The following is a 20,010-nucleotide window of genomic DNA, read 5'->3' on the forward strand; positions in this document are numbered from 1 at the left end:
AGACAGATAGCGCTGTCAGCGACTGTAACAGGAGTGGCAGCTGTGTTCTGGGAGCATGCTGGGTGGCAGGGTCGCAGAGGAAGTGCGCAGGAAGGACTAAGGTGAGGCCCCAGAACTGAGGTGGGCCTCTCATCCCACTGGCTGCTGACTGCGTGACTCTTGGCAGAATGCTTGCTCTCTTTGTGCTCACTACTTCTGCAATTGTCGTCTTCTCTTCCTCCTCCATCTTCTGCCCTCTCCTCCTCCTCCTCTTCCTCTTCCTTTTCCTCTTTTTTTTTTTTCCCCCAAGGTAGGGTTTTGTTCTAGCCCAGGCTGACCTCAAACTCACAGTGATCCTCTTACCTCAGCCTCTTGAGTACTGGAGTTAAAGGTATGCACCATCACACCTGCCTGTATGAGTTGCCAATGGCCTGGCAATGGCAATGTGCTCCTGTTTTATTTTATTATTTAAGAAAGAGAGAAAGAGAGGCAGATAGAGAGAATGGTTACACCAGCGCCTTTAACTGCTGCAAATGAACTCCAGATGCATGCGCCACCTTGTGCATCTGGCTTATGTGGGTTCTGGGGAATTGAACCTGGGTCCTTTGGCTTTGTAGGCAAGTGCCTTAACCACTAAGCAATCTTTCCAGCCCACCTGGCTCTTCTTTTTCTTTTAAAATATTTTACTTATTTATTTGAGATAGAGAGACAAAGAGGCAGACAAGGGGCAGGGTGTGCATGTGCCAGGGCCTCCAGCCACTGCAAACAAACTCCAGATGCGTACACCACCTTGTGCATCTGGCTTATGTGGGTCCTGGGGAATCGACCCTGGATCCTTAGGTTTCACAGGCAAGCACCTTAACCACTAAGCCGTCTCTCCAGCCCATCTGGTGCTTCTTGACTCAAAATTTTACAGAAGAGATGCCAGAGGCTTAGATATATTAAGGAATCAGGCCCGTCCCTGGTGGTTTGTAAAAGGTCCTTGGAGATGATCCAAGCTCTGTCTTTGTTTCTAAGGCCCAGAAGTGAACCAGTTGCAGCCCGGGCTGCAGGGGAATAAAGGACATGGGTGTGGGCTGCTGGTGACCAGGCAGAATGGGGCTAGGGGAGGGCAGCCCAGGCTGGGAAGACTGGGTGGGGGGAGGCCCTGCCTTCCTGGGGAGAGCGGCTCGAGATAACTATTATGACGGTCTGAAGGTACCGGAGGGAGGCGGTACCAGATGGGCTTGAACATGGGACTCCGGGTTCGGCTGTGGGGTCAGGGCTTAACCTTTCTGGGCTGGTTGGGCTCTGGCCACCCTGTGCCTTGGGCATCTCCCTCTCTGCTTGCCATCCCTGGAGGGAACAAGAGGCTATGTCTGGGGGCCTGAGGGTGTCGCCCTCCCCTTCAGGGAGACGTGGTTCGACTCTTCCACGCGGAGCAGGAGAAGTTCCTGACGTGCGACGAGTACAAGGGCAGACTGCAGGTGTTCCTGCGGACCACGCTGCGCCAGTCCGCCCCCTCCGCCACCAGCTCCAACGCCCTCTGGGAGGTGGAGGTCAGAGCCGGCACTGGGGACGCCATCCTCCCTGCATACTGCAGGAGGGGCAGGGGGCCTGCTGAAACCGGGGAGAGCCCAGGGTCTGGGGATCTGAGCTTCTCCTGCTAGGCTGTCCTTCCTTCTCGCCCCTCACCCTCGCTCACCCGCAGGTGGTCCACCACGACCCCTGCCGGGGAGGAGCCGGCCACTGGAACGGCCTGTACCGATTCAAGCACCTGGCCACGGGCAACTATCTGGCTGCTGAGGTGAGAGGGAGGCGGAGGGCGTGCCGGGAGCTCTGGCGTGAATGTGGGTGCTTGTACCTTACGTGTGTGGGGGACACGGAGATGTGTGCCTGTGGAGAGGGGCCGTGAAGAGTTCCCGTGGGTGGCTCCCCCAGGAATCGCCTCGACTCTGGGGCTTGGAGGAGCGCTCTGGGAGGGTGACAGCTGCCTGCCCAGACCCAGGACCGCTTGAGGGCGAGCTTGCGTTGGGGTAGGCTTGTGTGGGAAGGGCTTAGTGACCAGTAACCCTTTCCCCTCCTTGTATCTCTGTCCAGGAGAATCCCAGCTACAAAGGCGACGCTTCGGACCCCAAGGCAGCAGGAACGGTGAGGGACCTGTGGGGAGGGGCAGGCAGGCCCAGAAACACGGGGGTGGCTTGGGGGCGAAAGGTCCTTCAGGTGGATTCAGAGAGGAGGAGGGAGAGTCCTGCCTGATGGGGGATCCCTGTTCCAGGGGCCCCAGGGCCGCATAGGCCGCAGGAACGCTGGGGACAAGATCAAATACCGCTTGGTGGCGGTGCCCCATGGCAATGACATCGCCTCTCTCTTTGAGCTGGACCCCACCACGCTGCAGAAAACCGACTCCTTTGTGCCCCGGTAGGTGTCTGCCACGTGTCTGGGCCAACAGGGCCACCCTGTCGCAGACTCCCAGTGTGACTTGGGTCCTCTGTCCTGAAGACCTTTGGTTTCTGGGACCCTGCAGGTCCTTCTCTGGGGCGCAGCTCTGAGATCAGTGGGCGCCTGGCTTGAGGGCACCCTGGGTGCTATACCCCTGGGTGCCTCCTGTGACCCTTATGTTATCAAAATGCTGTCTCTGTCCTGAAACTCCGTGACTGCCTGCCCAGTCTAGCTGGGGGCTGGGGGGCCCAAGCTGGAGAAGCTGGGCTCCCTGGTCTGCGTGGTCCTGCCAACCCTGTCACACACTGAGAAACCTCCCACGTGTCACTCCAGTCCTGAGTGAGCCCTAGCCGTGTGACCTCAGGCAGCTGCCTGCTCGCCCTGCCTTTGTCTTCCCAAGTGTAGAGTCAGGCTATCCAGCGTTCCTGTCACTAGGGCCACTGGGAGAACTAATGGAGTCTCTACTTGGTCCCGTGTCTCTCATCTAAAACTTGGGACCCAGGTGTACTTCTGTTTTTTTTTTTAATATTCTTATTTATTTGAGAGCAAGAGACAGAGAGAAAGAGGCAGATAGAGAGAGAGAATGGGTGCGGCAGGGCCTCCAGCCTCTGCAAACAAACTCCAGATACATGCGCCCCCTTGTGCATCTGGCTAACATGGGTCCTGGGGAATCGAGCCTTGGACCAGGGTCCTTAGGCTTCACAGGCAAGTGCTCAACCGCTAAGCCATCGATTTCTGTTCTTCATCTCAGAAAGCTGACCTTGGCTTCCACAGTCAGACGGGTGGGCTTCTGTGACGCATGCCCGATGATGCTGAGCAGGATGCATGTGTCTCCTTGTCTGTTCAGATCGGTTCTGGTTCTGTGCTGGGGACCAGCGAGCTTTGGTTTGGGGCTGCATTGGGCCTGTAGACCTGAGTGCAGCAGCAGGAACAGGTCCCCCCCCCAGCCTTGGGGGCCTCCTGAGGGTCCCACATGGTCAAGGTGTGGAGATTGGGCAAGAAGAGTACTTTGTGGAGGCACTGAGCAGATAGCATGTGCGCTCCATGGCGCCTCCCCCCCCCCCCACAGGAACTCCTACGTGCGGCTGCGGCACCTGTGCACGAACACGTGGATCCAGAGCACCAACGTGCCCATCGACGTGGAGGAGGAGAGGCCCATACGGCTCATGGTGCGGGAGGCCCCGGGTGTGCCGGAGGGGCCGGGGTCAGGCCCAGTCCCTGGCACCCTGCTCACCCCTGTCTCTTTAGCTCGGGACCTGCCCCACCAAGGAGGACAAAGAGGCCTTTGCCATCGTGTCGGTGCCGGTGTCTGAGATCCGCGATCTGGACTTTGCCAATGATGCCAGCTCCATGCTGGCCAGTGCTGTGGAGAAGCTCAATGAGGGCTTCATCAGTCAGAACGACCGCAGGTGGGTGCCCGGGGACCACGAGGGCCGTGGGGGCAGAGAGCATATGGGTGGGGCAGGGCTGGGAGCCAGCCTCACTGCTCATCCTGTGCCACTGGTAATGGTGCTGAGTGAGGCTCAGAGGGACACAACGACACGCCTGGGCACACAGGTGTCAACAGCAGAGCCAGCATGTGGCCTGGATCTCTTCAGACCAAGAATGCCACCTTGTCCCTGCCCTGCACTTCTTCATTTTAATTAATTTTTTATGAGGGAGAGAGAATTGGTGTGCCAGGGCCTTAGCCACTGCAAATGAGCTCCAGACACGTGCGCCACTTTAACTGCTAAGCCATCTCTCCAGCCTTTTGTGGTGTTGTTTTGTTTTCGAGGTCGGGTCTCGCTCTAGCTCAGGCTGACCTGGAATTCACTGTGTAGTCTCAGGTTGGCCTCGAACTCCCAGAGTTCCTCCTATCTTGGCCTTCTGAGTGCTGGGATTAGGGGTGTGTGACCACTGCACCTCTTTATTTGGCTAGAGTGTTCTCAGTCTAATAAACTCCTGGCAGGGCTGGGGAAGAGGCTTAGCAGTTAAGGCGTTTGCCTGAGAAGCCTAAGGACTCAGGTTCGATTCTCTAGGACCCATGTAAGCCAGGTGCACAAAGGGGGGGCACATGTGTCTGGAGTTCATTTGCAGCGGCTAGTGGCCCTGGTGCACCCATTCTCTCTTCCTCTCTGCCTCTTCCTCCCAAATAAATAAGTAAATTATATATATATAAACTCCTGGCAGTTTGGGAGTTTGGGGTGTGGGCTGTGTTCTGAGGGCAGTTGAGGGTACAGCCTGGGAGGAAGGTGAGAGCTGACAGTGGCCGTGGTGCTGGGGACAGCGGGTTCTGTGAGTGCCCTGCTTTGGGAAGGGCTGTTCACCATGGGGGAAATGTGCTGGGTGGGTCCTAGAGGAGCAGCCCAGGCTTGGCATGGCGCCCTGTCATCCCTGATTTCCCCGCGTGCAGGTTTGTCATCCAGCTGCTGGAGGACCTGGTGTTTTTTGTCAGCGATGTCCCCAACAACGGGCAGAACGTCCTGGATGTCATGGTCACCAAGCCCAACCGTGAGCGGCAGAAACTGATGAGGGAGCAGAACATTCTGAAACAGGTGTCTGTGCCCACGGGGACCATGGGCCGCAGTGGTGGGATGCCCACACAGTGCTGAGTGGGCCACAGCTCAGTGGGAGAGGACTGGTGTAGATGTGGAGTCAGTGGTAGAGTGATGGCCACTTCCCCAGCACTGCCTTTTGTTTTAACCAGTATCCAAGTAAGGGCTTTTTTTTTTCCTTCTATTCAGTTGATATGCCTTTTTCATTTCTGTCCAAGAAGTTTTTCATCCCTTCAGTACCTTTTTTTTTTTTTTGAGGTAGGGTTTCACTCTAGCCCAGTCTGACCTGGAATTAACTGTATAGTTTTAGACTGGGCTTGAACTCACAGCAATCCTCCTACCTCAGCCTCTCGGGTGGTAGGATTAAACGTGTGTGCCACCATGCCCAACAGGACTTCTTACATTTTTAAAAAAATGTTTTTACTTAGAGAGAGAGAAAATGAAAATGAATATGGGTGTATGAGGCCTTCTGCTACTACACACAAACTACCTATGCACGTGCCATTTTGTGCATCTGGCTTTACGTGGGTATTGGGGACTTGAACCTGGGCCATCAGGCTTTGCGAGAAAGTACTTTTATTTTTTTATTTTTATTTTTTTTTATTTTTCAAGGTGGGATCTTACTCTGGCCCAGGCTGACCTGGAGTTCACTATGTAGTCTTAGGCTGGCCTCATAATCACAGCAATCCTCCTACTTCTGCCCCCCCCCCCCCAAGTACTGGGATTAAAGGCATGCGCCACCACACCTGGCACTTTAAAAACAAGATTTTATTTATTTATTAGAAAGGGAGAGAGTGAGAATGGGTGCGCCAGGGTCTCTAGCAGCTGCAAATGAACTCCAGATGCATGTGCCACCACGTGCATGTGTCTTACATGGGACCTGGAGAATTGAACCTAGGTCCTTAGGCTTTGCAGGCATGCACCTTAACCGCTAATCCATCTCTCTAGCCCTGGCACAAGCACTTTTAACTGCTACACCATCTCTCCAGCCTTTACATTTTTATTTTTCTTTATTTATTTGAGAGAGAGAGAGGCAGAAAGAGAAAGAATGGGTACTCCAGGGCCTCTAGCCACTCCAGACGAACTCCAGACACATGCTCCACCTGGTGCACCTGGTTCACTTGTGTAGTGGGCAATCAAACCTGGGTCCTTAGGCTTCGCAGGCAAGCAACTTAACTGCAAAGCTGTCTCTCCAAACACTTTGCTTTTTTTTTTTTCCAGGTAGGGTCTACTGTAGCCCAGCCCAGGCTGACCTGGAATTCACTATGTAGTCTCAGGGTAGCCTCAAACTCACGGCGATCCTCCTGCCTCTGCTTCTAGAGGGCTGGGGTTGAAGGCGTGCGCCAGCACGCCCGGCCTCCTTCACAGCTTCATAGCTGCTTACATTTCTTCTTGGGAGGAGAGGTGGGGCTTAGGTCCACATCTGGCTTCTGACCAGCGGCAGGACAGTCGGGGTGAAGTTAGGGTGCTGACGGGTAGGCCGGGGTCGTGGGCCATCTGAGAAAGTCAGCTGGGCCAACATGGAGGGGAGCGTTGGAGCCGAGGCAGCCGGGGGTCAGGCTTCCTGGGATGGCGGGGGCGCAGGCAGGGTGGGAGAGGCCCTCCTCACCCTCCGTGTCCCGCAGATCTTCGGCATCCTGAAGGCCCCGTTCCGGGACAAGGGGGGAGAGGGCCCGCTGGTGCGCCTGGAGGAGCTGTCGGACCAGAAGAACGCCCCCTACCAGCGCATGTTCCGCCTCTGCTACCGCGTGCTGCGGCACTCGCAGGAGGACTACCGCAAGAACCAGGTGGCGCCGCGCCCCCGGCGCTCCCCAGCACGCGTCTCTCCGCGCGCACAGGCTGTGCGCTGGGCAGTGGGGCTCCTGCCCCAGGGCTGGCTTCCCGGGTGCCAGGTGCCCAGCCTCGGCCTGCGCTGGGCGAGTGCTCTGATGTTGCCATCTTAACATCGTCTTTGGTTTGAGCAAAGGCTCCACTAGTCTCTCTAACCTCGAGCCCCGGTGGCCGGGTAGCCGCCGATCTTGCTAGATAGATCAGACCACAGGCTCCGTGACCATGACCTAAAGCCACCTTCTGCCCTGGCTGGCTGCCTCGTCCACACCTCTGCCCCAAAACAGGCACTTTGAAGCTTATTTTATTAAAAAGTATCGGCTCCTCACGTGGGCCCAACCGACCAAAAGTAACTGAAAGTAGCAAAAAGTCTGGTGTCTCTGCCTCCACTTTGGCCCTTTGCTTTGGCCTCCCCCTCCTGCCTGGCTCGCCAAAGGTGTCACCAGAGACTTCATGGTAAAAGCTGGGCTCTGGCAGCTCCCAGAAGCCAGGCTTGGCCGTCTGTCCTGTTACGCCAGCTAAAGAGACAAGTAATGGTGAAAAACAGAGAGACTTATCCAATGTGGTCCTGGTGGGAAGAGAGCTAGATCAAGGGGCTCCACGGCCCTGAGTCCATCTCTGGACGCCGACATGAGCTTTCAGTTCAGAGGTGAAACAGGCAGGGCGGAGGGGAAGCAGCTGTGGCCCAGCTGTGGCCTGGCCCGGCACCGTCTCAGCTCAGCTCCTGTGGTAAATGGCTGAGGTGTTTATCACGGGAGGGACTGGTCTTGGTTCTGCGAGATGAGCGGCCCAGGGTGCAGAGGGGAGCCGCGTCATCTTGGGGGTGAGCTGATTTGCAGGCTCCTGTTACTGCTTGAGGGTGGTTTCACTCTGGCCCCAGAGGTGTCTGTGGATCAACCATGTTGTTCCTGGACCCCAGAGGAAAGACTAAGGACCATGATTCATCTCTGCCCCAAAGGAGAAGATGGATTAGAGAGGCAGTCAGGACACAGGGCAAGGGCAGAGGTGCCAGGCGTCCGCGCTGCATTGAGTTGGTTACCTTCCTGCCTGGGCTGTGGTCCCCATCTGTGCTCGGGCCCTGTCTCGGGGTCTAGGGCAGAGTGGGGGGTGGCTCTGGGCCTTGTCTGTGGCTCCCACAAGCCCTGGCCATCTGTCCCCAGGAGCACATCGCCAAGCAGTTCGGCATGATGCAGTCTCAGATTGGGTACGACATCCTGGCCGAGGACACCATCACGGCGCTGCTGCACAACAACCGCAAGCTGCTGGAGAAGCACATCACCAAGACCGAGGTGGAGACCTTCGTCAGCCTCGTGCGCAAGAACCGGGAGCCCAGGTGAGCCGCCCCGCCCCGGAGCCCCTCGGGAGGCCCCTCCAGGTTCGCCTCAGTCTAGACATTCCCCATCCTTCTCCCATGACCCAGCCCGCCCCGCGTGAGGCCGTCGTCAAACCTTGTCAGGATGGCTCGGGCCTAGTGCCTGTCGCCGGCCCCTGGCCCCAGGGAAGTGCTGGAGGTTGGCTTTCCTTGGGCAGTTGGGAGCCTGTCCCACTCTGTTCCAGCCCCTGGTTGGGGGTGCAGGGGAGCTCAGCTCCAGCCAGGATTGGGACAGGCTTTCTGCCCACAAGATGGCCTGAGGACCCCCCCCTCCCGCCCCTCTATCCCCACCCAGGTTCCTGGACTATCTCTCCGACCTGTGCGTGTCCAACCACATCGCCATCCCCGTCACCCAGGAGCTCATCTGCAAGTGTGTGCTGGACCCCAAGAACAGTGACATTCTCATCCAGACCGAGTGAGTGGCTTCCCTGTCCCCAGCCACGGCCTGCTCGCCCGGAGCCCCAGCAACCTGAGCACCCAGCCCGCTGGGCTCAGGCTAGAACCAGCGCTCCTGTTCTCAGCATATCTCCGCCCAGTGCCCACCAGGCCTGGCATTGTATGCATGGGGTGGAAGGGCACTTAGCAGGTGAGCCTTGAGCCCTATTCTGAGACGCTGTGGGCGCAGAGGCTGCAGCACGGGCACCTGGGCAGCTGTCAACTCACCCAGGATCCTGACTTGGGGTGGCCGGGGCGTCCCCCGTGACCGGGACCGTGCTGTTGTCTCTAGGCTGCGGCCTGTGAAGGAGATGGCCCAGTCCCACGAGTACCTGACCATCGACTACTCCGAGGAGGAAGTGTGGCTCACGTGGACGGACCGGAACAACGAGCACCATGAGAAGAGCGTGAGGCAGCTGGCCCAGGAGGCGCGGGCTGGCAACGCGCACGACGAGAACGTGCTCAGCTACTACAGGTGCCACCCCACCCCTGCCCTGTGCGCCATCGGGGCGGCCCCAGCCTAAGCAGGAACCAGGCGTCCCGCCCGGCCTTGTGGAAGCCGCCCTCCACCCTGTGTAGTGACCGAGGCCCAGGCGCAGTGCCGCGGTCAGGCCACGAGGAAGCCGCACGGGCTCGCTGGTCTCCAGACAGGTTTTCTATTTGTTCTTTGTCGGTGAACTAATGAGTGTATTTGGGTGAGGAGTTGCTTACAGGAGCAATGGAAGATTCAAAGGCAGCTGCATTTTTGAGGTCTTCTCATTTATTGATGCAGTTGTCTGTAGTTGCTTTGTGTGCTACGTGAGTTGCATGCGTGTGTGTGTCCAGGCTCATGGTTGCAGTGGTCACGGGAGGACTTCGGGTGTCCCTCTCCATCGCTCTTCACCTTCCTCCCCTGAGGCAGTCACTCACCGTACCTGGGGCCTGCCGTGCATGGCTTTTTGTTACATTGGTTGGCCGGCAATCCCCAGTGATCCTCCTGTCTCTGCCTCCCTCAGCGCTGGGGTTACAGACATGCGTGCGCGGCCATGCCTGGCTTTGCACGTGGGTGCTGGGGAACACATTAAGGTCCTCATGCTTGTGAAGTAAGTGCTCTTACCGGCTGGGCCGTCTCCCCAGCTCCCTATTTATTTTGTGAGACAGGCTCTCACTGTGTTAAACCAGGCTGGCCTTGATTGAGCTCACAAAGACCCACCTGCCGCTGCCTCTCGATTGCTGGCATTCCAGGCATGAGGCACCATGTCCATCTTGTTTTCTTATTTTTATTTTTTGTTTGTTTTTTGAGGTAGGGTCTCACTCTTCTAGCTCAGGCTGACCTGGAATTCACTATGTAGTCTCAGGGTGGCCTTGAACTCACAGTGATCTGCCTCCCAAATCCTGGGATTAAAGGCATGCACCACCACGCCCGGGTTCCATCTTATTTTTTTTCCAATTTTAAAAAATTAATTAATTAATTTTGTTTTGGTTTTCCGAGATAGGGTCTTGCTGTAGCTCAGGCTGACCTGGAATTCACAATGTAGTCTCAGGGTGGCCTTGAACTCATGGCAATCCTCCTACCTCTGCCTCCCAAGTACTGGGATTAAAGGTGTGAGCCATCATGCCTGGCTTTTTTTATTTTTTAAAAATAATTGTTTTTTGGCTTGTTTTGACACAAGGTGTTGTGTAGCCACGTGCTATGAATTCAAGGGGACCGAGCCTCTGACCTTCTTCCTGGCTGGTATGGAGGTGTGCCCCGTGGTTTATGCAGGGTCAGAGAACAAGCTCAGGGCCTCGCGAGGCCAGGCCAGTGCTCTACGACCAAGCCACGTCTCCAGCCCTGGCTTTGTGCTTTGAACAGACAGGTCTCACCCTGTAGCACTGGCTGGCCTGGAGCTCACTGTGCCCAGGCTGGCTTTGAACTTGGCAGCGGTCCTCCTGCCTCAGCTTCCCAAGTGCTGGGAGTACAGGCATGAACCACCACCCCATGTCCAGGTGTATCTTTCAAAGAGTGACATAGAAGACCCTTGCTAACTGAACGCTGTGCTCCAGGTGCTCCTGGCTCCTTTCACCCATCACTCATTTATGCCACACACTGTTTGCCCCCTTGTAAAGTTGGGAACCGGAAGCACTGAGAGGCGAAGGAGTTACACAGCTCTGAGTGCTGAGCCGTGGTTCACACGCAGGCTGGCTGGCTCCAGGGCCCCGGGTGGTAGTAAGATCTGTGGAGGAGGCAGAGGCATGACACCATGGTGTGGAGGAGCCTCCCTTTCTCTCTCTCGAGTTGCGCGCCTGCCCCCAGCAAGTTTCTGCCACCTTGCTCTTCTGTCCTCTCTCAGCTTTCGACTACCCACTTCCTGTAAGACCCTGTCCTGGCAGAGCCAGATGTTCCCCTCCTTCGCCAGCTGGGGAAACTTGTGACTGCCTCTCACGTGTCCACTGTGTCCTTTCTGTTAACACCCCGCCTCTGCTATTTCCTGGAGTCCTCACCAAGGCCAGGGCAGTTGCCTACAGCCCCTGCCTCCGCTACCATGTCCTGACCCCCCGCCTCCTGCAGGTACCAGCTGAAACTGTTTGCCCGCATGTGTCTGGACCGCCAGTACCTGGCCATCGACGAGATCTCTCAGCAGCTGGGCGTGGACCTGCTGTTCCTGTGCATGGCCGACGAGATGCTCCCCTTCGACCTGCGCGCCTCCTTCTGCCACCTGATGCTGCACGTGCACGTGGACCGAGACCCGCAGGAGCTCGTCACGCCCGTCAAGTTCGCCCGCCTCTGGACCGAGATCCCCACGGCCATCACCATCAAGGAGTGAGGCTGGGCGGCGGGCGGCTCCGCGGACCGGGCAGAGCGGGCCCCGGGCACCCTTATGCCTCACACCCGCCTTCGCCCCCAGCTATGATTCCAACCTCAACGCCTCCCGAGACGACAAGAAGAACAAGTTTGCCAGCACCATGGAGTTTGTGGAGGACTACCTTAACAACGTGGTCAGCGAGGCTGTGCCCTTTGCCAACGAGGAGAAGAACAAGCTCACCTTCGAGGTGACCCCTGGGTGCCCAGGGCTGGGGAGCAGGGGGCTCTGACTTGCCCCTCCCTGGGGTCTGAGTCTGGGCTGGGTTATGGGCTCCTTGGCCTTGTCTTCCTGGTGTCCCCAGCCAGTGCCCAGGGACCACATTGATGATGCAGTGTGCCCAGTGGAAGGCTTCTGTTCTGATGCCTGGGCGAGGCCTGCCGGGCTCTGACCCACTCACCTCAGCCAGGGCCCTGCCCTCTCCACCCTCCGAGGAAACCTGCCATCATGGCACCCCTTGGGCCTACCTCCACAAGCCCCGCCCGCCCTCACCCGGCCCCGCCCTCCGCAGGTGGTCAGCCTGGCGCACAATCTCATCTACTTCGGCTTCTACAGCTTCAGTGAGCTTCTGCGGCTGACACGCACCCTGCTGGGCATCATTGACTGCGTGCAGGCGCCCCCGGCCATGCTGCAGCCCTACGAGGAGCCTGGCGGTGAGGCTCGGCTCCTTCCCAGTACCCTCTGTGCCCCCTGCCTCCTGGCCTTGCCAACCAAGGGGCATCACGCGCGCCAGCCCCTTCCAGCCTGGGCAGGGACCCAAGGGGTCGTTGGCCTAGATGCTCTGGAGACTGTGGGGTCCGGCTGGGTCTTGAGGCTGGTACGTGCTGGGAGGAGGGCCCCTGTGCAGGGCAGCGTGTGTGGGGACGAAGGGGGCTGCCTGTCTCCTGACCGCCCAGACACTCCAGACGGAATGGGGCTCCGGTCCCCGGGCCTCAGCCCGCACCACACTGTCCCCTCAGCCCTCCCGCTGCTCGCCCTCGGTTCCCTATGGGAAATTCGCGCGTCCGCCCCACGCCACGCGTCTTTGCCTTGGCCTTCCTTTTACTAGACTTGACTTAAAGCTCTCCTCGCCCAGGAAACCCTTCTGGCTTAGGCTCTTTCCTTCCTTGGCCGTTGCCCTGCAGCTGTCAGAGTGCACACTCAGCCTCCCCCATCAGACTGTGACATTTTCCTGTGCACCTCATGACCTCAATCTGTGACCCACAGGCAAGAACGTTCGCCGCTCCATCCAGGGCGTGGGCCACATGATGTCCACCATGGTGCTGAGCCGCAAGCAATCTGTCTTTGGGGGCCCCAGCCTGCCTGCTGGTGCAGGCACCCCCGAGCCGCTGGACAGGAGCAAGTTTGAGGAGAATGAGGACATCGTGGTGATGGAGACCAAGTTGAAGATCCTAGAGATCCTGCAGGTGGGTAGGCCGGGGGCTGGGCCGGGCCGCTGGCCAGGTGCAGGGGGTGGGCAGGGTGAAGCCCTCAGGTTCCCGGCAGCCTGGTTCAGTGCGGTCTCGGGGTATGATCCTTGGGCCAGCAGCACCTGGACACTCGGGCCCCACTCAGACCTGCACACTCTCTGGGAGGACCCGAGAGGAGATGAGACCCTTGGGGTCATCAGAGGGCACGAGGGTAGTGCCGTGACTGCTACATGAGATCTGTCCGGCCAGGGGAGTTCTGGGAGGGGCTTCTGGCTTGTATGTGTTTGTGTCCTGGTGGGGGAAGGGGTGGCTAGAGGCCTTGTGTGCACAAAGAAAGAGGTATCTGCCAACCCTAGATGATCCTGCCTCAGTTTCCCCTCCCCTCTGAGCAGGCCAGGAGAGGGATTGGCCTGCTGACCTGGCACTTTTCATTCTCAATCCTGGCAGTGCCCAGTCAGGGGACAGGACTGACAGGCTGGTGCGGACTTGTCCCCTGCTGAGAGGGCCACTGACCTCCCTCGTGGAGTCAAGAGCTGGGCATCCCTGGGGAGGGGGGCGGGGGATGACTCTGTCGTGACATCGCATCTCAGAGCGTCCTGAATGCTGAGTGTTGGAGTCTATTCAGGGTCCTGTCTCCCCTCACGGAGAGCCTTCTGATGGAGACCGGTCCTCCCCGTCTGTCTTTCTGCAGTTCATCCTCAATGTGCGCCTGGATTACCGCATCTCCTACCTGTTGTCAGTCTTCAAGAAGGAGTTTGTGGAGGTGTTTCCCATGCAGGACAGCGGGGCAGACGGCACAGCCCCCGCCTTCGACTCCAACAGTGAGCCAGCTCCCGTCTGCTAGGACACCTCAGGGCCAACTCCTTCCTCTGGTTTCCCACCCTCTAAAGGCCTTTCTTCTCCATTGTCCCTTTTGATTGCCACAGTGAGAGGAAGGGCAAGGACCTTTCTCTACTCCTAAGTAGGGGACTGAAGCCCATAGGTCACCCAGGAGCTGTCCCAGGTCCTGTACAGTCTGGGCTGAGCCGGATACCGGGGCAAGGGTCACATGGCTCCCTGGAGGAGGGAGGGAGACAGGGAAGGGGCTGCTGGCACAGTGAGGGGTGGTTGGGGATTCCTCTGCTGCTGAGCTCTCTTGTCCTCCCCGAGGTGGGGTCTCGCTCCAGCCCAGGCTGACCGGAATTCACTGTGGAGTCTCAGGGTGGCCTTGAACTCATGGCGATCCTCCTACCTCTGCCTCCCAAGTGCTGGGATTAAGGGCGTGCATCACCGCTCCCGCCTTCTTGTCCTTCCATTTCCTGGGGGTGAACCTGCCCATGCCTCATTTGCTGTCTTGCTCCCCACAGCTGCCAACATGAACCTGGACCGCATTGGGGAACAGGCGGAAGCCATGTTTGGAGTGGGGTGAGGCCAGGGCTGAGGTGGGGGTCGGGTGGGGAGGAGGCGTGATACTGACACAGGCTTGATACCTCCCTGGGGACAGTTTGGGTTTCCTCGTGTTAGGGACTGGCCATTCCCTCCACTGTGTCTTCCTGAAGACCCTCTCTGGCTACATGCTTGGTGTAGGGTAGAGTTGGGTTCCAGTCACCTTAGCCCTTCTCTTGTCTCCACTTAGGACCGTTGTCCCTGAGTGTGTATAGCAGGACTTGGGTCAGGTGGCTGGGCGTGGTGGTACACACCTTTAATCCCAGCACTTGGGAGGCAGAGGTAGGAGGATGGCTGTGAGTTCGATGCCAGTCTGAGACTACAGAGTGAATTCCAGGTCAGCCTGGGCTAGAGAGAGACTTTACCTCAGAAAACCAAAAGAAAGAAGTAAAGGGAAACTGCACTGAGATGCAGTTATCAGAACTCTGGAGAAAGAAAACTGGAGTTTTGACAGCCATGGATGTGTCTTGTGGGTGTTTTTTTTTCTTTTCCTGAGGTAGGGTCTCACTCTAGCCCTGGCTGACCTGGAATTCACTCTGTAGTGTCAGGGTGGCCTCGAACTCCACGGTGATCCTCTTACCTCTACCTCCTGAGTGCTGGGATTAAAAGTGTGCGCCACCATGCCCAGCTCTGAATGTGTCTTTTTATTAGCACATTTGCTAATGGCTGCCCTGATGGGTGGGTGTAATTAGCACTGTGACTCCAAGAATGTAAATGGTATTTCACAAGATCTATTAACAACTCTGAGGTGATGGGAAAACATCTACAACTTTTACTGGTGACAAAGTCACTGTGGCTGAATTTCAGCTAGAGCCTGGGGAAAAATAAAGAGGTAACCGGCTCTTCATCCCCACAGTGGGGAGCTGTGGACCCCATGTGAAGGATCCCTGCATCAGGTGCTTGGTAGGGTTCAGTGCAGATGGGAGCCAGAGGACACAGGGGTCACTCGGGGTCCCCTGAGGGGTTCCAGGCAATGGCCATTTGCACACAGGCAGGGAAAGGCTGGTGCTTTGAACGGATGGTACAAGGGGCATTGCTTGGCAGAGTGAGCTGGCCTTTCCCCAGCCCGGCCTTCCCCCTGCCCACAGGAAGACCAGCAGCATGCTGGAGGTGGACGACGAGGGCGGCCGCACGTTCCTGCGCGTGCTGCTGCACCTGACCATGCACGACTACCCGCCGCTTGTGTCGGGCGCCCTGCAGCTGCTCTTCAAGCACTTCAGCCAGCGCCAGGAGGCCATGCACACCTTCAAGCAGGTGACGGGGCTCTGGCTTAGGCCTGCGCGGGGCTCGGGATAAATGAGGACCAAGGAGCTCGTAGCTCGGCAGGGAACTGGGATTCACAGCCGGGCTTCCAGGCCAGAGAGCTCCATCCAGGGGAGCACAGAGCTGTCACCACCTGTGGCCTGTCCCGGACAGCAGGACAGCACATGAGAGCGAGAAGCTGCGGTTACACCTGGGCTGAGCGTTCCAAGCTGGGCCTGGAATGCAGGGAGCCTGGCGTTTGTCACTGCGACGTTGCATGCTCTCAGCAGCTCCCTTGTGAGGCACCTGCTCATCAGGGCTGGCATTTAGCAAGTGGGCTCGATGTACCGGGTCCTGGAATCCTACCCCGCCCGTTTCCTGGCACTGTGGCATGGTGCTTCTGTTGTCCGTCTCATTTGAGAGGTGGCTATTGAAGCCAAGGCCCAGGGTGAAGGTGGCGAGCTCGCACGTGTGTCCTGGACCCCAGAGTTCAGCTCCCTCCTTCAGTCAGGCTCAGTGGCCACAAGGTGCTCTCCCCCGCCTGGCTGGCATGAGAGTGGTCAGGGTGACTGCAGCCAGGTCGTATGTCAGCTCACAGCAGGGAGGTCCGGGAAGCCCGTGGCATCAGAGCAAGGCTGTAAATACTGAGGAAGAGGTGGAGGTGCGGTGACACCCAGGGGCGGGTCTCCTGGCCTAGAGAAGGCACTGGAAGTCCCCTCTGGGGGTGCACATCCACAAGCCAGGCCTCCCCCACTTTCAGGTCCAGCTACTGATCTCGGCCCAGGACGTGGAGAACTACAAGGTCATCAAGTCAGAGCTGGACCGGCTGCGGACCATGGTGGAGAAGTCGGAGCTGTGGGTGGACAAGAAGGGTGGCGGCAAGGGCGAGGAAGGGGAGGCGGGCACCACCAAGGACAAGAAGGAGGTGAGCCGTGTTACCGAGAGCAGGATGGGGCTCCCTGCAGATAGGGCCTGGCTGACCCCAGCCTCTCTGTGCCCCCAGCGGCCCTCAGATGAAGAGGGCTTTCTGCAGCCACCAGGCGAGAAAAGCAGTGAAAACTATCAGATCGTCAAGGGCGTGAGTGGCCCCTTCCGTCTCCTCCCCCCTTGGCCTTCTAACTAGACATCTCCCAGCTTTTTTGGCATGTTTTAAACAGCCCCGCCAAGGTCCAGATGGAGTTAAAGCTGAAGGCATTTAATGGAATTCCATTTCATAGCCATGTTTTTTTTTTTTTTTTTTTTGAGGTAGGGTTTTATTTTAGCTCAATCTGACCTGGAATTCACTAGGTAGTCTCAGGCTGCCCTCGAACTCATGATGATCCTCCTACCTCTGTCTCCCAAGTGCTGGGATTAAAGGCATGTGCCACCATGCCTGGCTTGTTCTGTTTACTTTTCAAGGTGGAATTAGGTTTCAGTGCATCCCGGGCTGGCTGGGATGGTTCCATTGAGCAGCCCGCACTCCTCCCTTCCTCTTCCAGTGTTCAGCAGGGCGTAGCTGTGGTGGGCTGGGCAGAGGGCAGTCTGAGGAGAAGGCCCAGGGCGCTGGGGGCTCACCTGTCTTCCCCGCAGATCCTGGAAAGGCTGAACAAGATGTGTGGGGTTGGGGAGCAGATGAGGAAGAAACAGCAGAGGCTGCTGAAGAACATGGATGCTCACAAGGTCATGCTGGACCTGCTGCAGATCCCCTATGACAAGGTACCCAGGCCTCGAACGCCGAGTCCTGCTGGCCCAGCCCAGCCCAGGCCGCACTCCAGTCCCTCAGACCAGCCTCAGCCCTCTGGGCCCCTCACCCCTTGACCCTGAGTCTGATGAAGTCTTGGTTTCATTTTAGCCTTTGACCTTCTATCTCTCACTCAGATCCACCCTGAATCTGATCTGTTGTAATTTTCTTTTTCCAATTTTCTTATTATTATTTATTTGGATGGAGAGAGGGAGAGAGAGGGAGAAAGGGTGTGCCAGGGCCTTCAGCCGCTGAGAACGAACTCCAGGTGCGTGCGCCCCTTGTGCGCATGTGCGACACTGCGCTCTTGCGTCACTGCGTCTGGCTGTGTGGGACCTGGAGATTCGAACCTGAGTCCTTAGGCTTTGCAGGCAAGCGCCTTAACTGCTAACCCATCTCTCCAGCCCCATTTTTTCAATTTGTGATGGTGCTGAGGATTGAACCCAGAGCCTTTCAAATGCTATCTTAGAGGAGCTCTCTACCACTGAGCTACATCCCCCAGTCCTTGAGTTTGATTTGATCTGGTCTTCTTCCTCTCCTTTGGGTGAGCCCCAATAATCACAGTTCATTTCAACCTTCAACCCTTAGGTCTTTACCTTGACCCACTTTTTTATTTATTTATTTTTTTATATTTTTATTTTTATTAACATTTTCCATGATTATAAAATATATCCCATGGTAATTCCCTCCCTCCCCACCCCCACACTTTCCCATTTGAAATTCCATTCTCCATCATATTACCTCTCCATTACAATCATTGTAATTACATATATACAATATCAACCTATTAAGTGTCGTCCTCCCTTCCTTTCTCTGTTCTTTATGATGACCCACTTTTTAAAACATACACACACACACACATATTTTTTTGTTTGTTTGTTTGTTTGTTTTTTTCGAAGTAGGGTCTTGCTGTAGTCTGGGCTGACCTGGAATGTACTATTTAGTTTTAGGATGGCCTTGAACTCACAGCAATCCTCCTACCTCTGCCTGCCTCCTGAGTGCTGAGATTAAAGGCATATGCCATCATGCCTGGCTAAATGCATATTTTTTACTTATTTATCCATTTATTCAGTGAGAGAGAGTGATAGAAACAGGCAGGTAGTGAGAGAGAGAGAGAGAGAGAGAGAGAGAGAGAGAGAATGGACATGCTAGGGCTTCTAGCCACTGCAAACGAACTCCAGATGCATGCACCATCTTGTGCATCTGGCTTACATGGGTCCTGGGGAATCGAACCTGGGTCCTTTGGCTTTGCAGGCAAGCGTCTTAACCACTAAACCATCTCTCCAGCCCCCTTGACCCACTTTTGACCCTAGTCTGATCCATGATACCAGCAGCAGTCTCGTCCCCACCCCATCCTTCCCAAAGACTCCAGTCTGAGGTCACCGCAGCCTGTGAGCCTGCGCCCCTCACCTTGGCTAGTCTTGATAAGTCCCAAGCCTCTCTACCCTGGCTCTTGACGGTGACATCAGCCCAGCTTTCCCTGACCCTGCCACGTGTCCCCAAGTCCAGCCTCTTGCGCTTTCCCACCTGGCCTGAAGGCCCAGCTGTCACTTGGCTGGCCTTGTCGTGAGCCCGTCCTTGTCGCGACCGCCCCAGCCCGGCCGGCGCCCCCTCACTGGTGGCCGCGGGCTCGCCCTCCCCTCTGTGCCCAGGGCGACAGCAAGATGCAGGAGATCCTGCGCTGCACGCACCAGTTCCTGCAGAAGTTCTGTGCGGGGAACCCGGGCAACCAGGCCCTGCTGCACAAGCACTTGCAGCTCTTCCTCACGCCCGGGGTGAGGCGCTCGCCCGGTGGGCCCGGGCCGGGGGCCGGGGGCCGGGGTGGTGGCCGCGGCCTTCGCTGACCGCCCCGCGCGCCGCAGCTCCTGGAGGCTGAGACCGCGCAGCACATCTTCCTCAACAACTACCAGCTGTGCTCCGAGATCGGCGAGCCCGTGCTGCAGCACTTCGTGCACCTGCTGGCCACTCACGGGCGCCACGTGCAGTACCTGGACTTCCTGCACACCGTCATCAAGGCCGAGGGCAAATACGTGAAGAAGTGCCAGGACATGGTCATGACCGAGGTGAGGGCGGCGGGGACGGGGGCGGGGCGGGCCCCACGCTGCAGAGTGCCACAGTGAGCTCGAGGGGCCGGGGCGGGAGAAGCACGCCAGCCAGTCCAGTGGAACTCGGGCTGCGGGCCGCTGCGCCTGGGCCACAGTGCAGCCTCACGCGGGCTTGTTGGCTGGAGGCACGGAGGTGGCGTCTCAACCTCAATCCCGGGCTCAGGTTGTCTGTGGCACCTCAGGGTGGGGCGAAGGAGGACGGGAACAATCGCTTAGTGATACTGGGGACACTGTAGCAGGGCATGGGGCACGGGGCGCTGGGCCGTGTGAACTACTGTTGTTGGCTCACTATGAAGGGGAGAGAAGTAGTGTGGGCCTTGAGGATTCAGTACACATGGTGAAGGCCAGGGGACTAGGGACACTGTCTAGGGACAGGATTGGGTGTCTGGTGGCAGAGAGCCTGACACACCAGCCTGGGACCGCCACAACACTTAGTGGTTAAGACACTAACCTATAAAGCCAAAGGGCCAGGTTCAAAGGGAATGGGTGTGCCGGATGACCCCTAGAAGGAAAGCCACCACAAGTTGTGTTTGTTTGCTTGTTTTTTGAGGTAGGGTCTCACTCTAGCTCAGGCTGACCTGAAATTCACTATGTAGTCTCAGGCTGGCCTCGAACTCATGGCGATCCTCCTACCTCTGTCTTGGAGTGCTGGCATTGAAGCACCACAATTTTTTTTTTCTTCACTATGTAATATCTTTATTTTCTGCATATTAGTGCTT

The 20,010-nt window shown here is 57.3% G+C and overlaps 1 protein-coding gene across 2 annotated transcripts in view; it reads left to right on the forward strand.

Annotated features, from left to right (window-relative positions):
* The window catches only part of Itpr3 (inositol 1,4,5-trisphosphate receptor type 3), a 73,848-nt gene that overhangs the window by 37,969 nt on the left and 15,869 nt on the right, over positions 1-20,010 (forward strand). For both annotated transcript variants that reach the window (XM_045157579.1, XM_045157580.1), the window contains exons 8-30: positions 1,371-1,517; positions 1,670-1,765; positions 2,059-2,109; positions 2,237-2,379; positions 3,470-3,569; positions 3,649-3,809; positions 4,793-4,934; positions 6,560-6,721; positions 7,922-8,094; positions 8,429-8,548; positions 8,861-9,043; positions 11,099-11,350; positions 11,436-11,580; positions 11,902-12,043; positions 12,597-12,796; positions 13,491-13,620; positions 14,146-14,203; positions 15,313-15,478; positions 16,227-16,391; positions 16,470-16,544; positions 17,036-17,161; positions 18,839-18,961; positions 19,049-19,249. In XM_045157579.1, the coding sequence (XP_045013514.1) occupies positions 1,371-1,517; positions 1,670-1,765; positions 2,059-2,109; positions 2,237-2,379; positions 3,470-3,569; positions 3,649-3,809; positions 4,793-4,934; positions 6,560-6,721; positions 7,922-8,094; positions 8,429-8,548; positions 8,861-9,043; positions 11,099-11,350; positions 11,436-11,580; positions 11,902-12,043; positions 12,597-12,796; positions 13,491-13,620; positions 14,146-14,203; positions 15,313-15,478; positions 16,227-16,391; positions 16,470-16,544; positions 17,036-17,161; positions 18,839-18,961; positions 19,049-19,249 (3,261 nt within the window). The remainder of the gene's footprint in view (positions 1-1,370; positions 1,518-1,669; positions 1,766-2,058; positions 2,110-2,236; positions 2,380-3,469; positions 3,570-3,648; positions 3,810-4,792; positions 4,935-6,559; positions 6,722-7,921; positions 8,095-8,428; positions 8,549-8,860; positions 9,044-11,098; positions 11,351-11,435; positions 11,581-11,901; positions 12,044-12,596; positions 12,797-13,490; positions 13,621-14,145; positions 14,204-15,312; positions 15,479-16,226; positions 16,392-16,469; positions 16,545-17,035; positions 17,162-18,838; positions 18,962-19,048; positions 19,250-20,010) is intronic.

The sequence above is a fragment of the Jaculus jaculus genome, chromosome 8 (genome assembly GCF_020740685.1).
Source record: "Jaculus jaculus isolate mJacJac1 chromosome 8, mJacJac1.mat.Y.cur, whole genome shotgun sequence".
Taxonomy (NCBI): Eukaryota; Metazoa; Chordata; class Mammalia; order Rodentia; family Dipodidae; genus Jaculus; species Jaculus jaculus.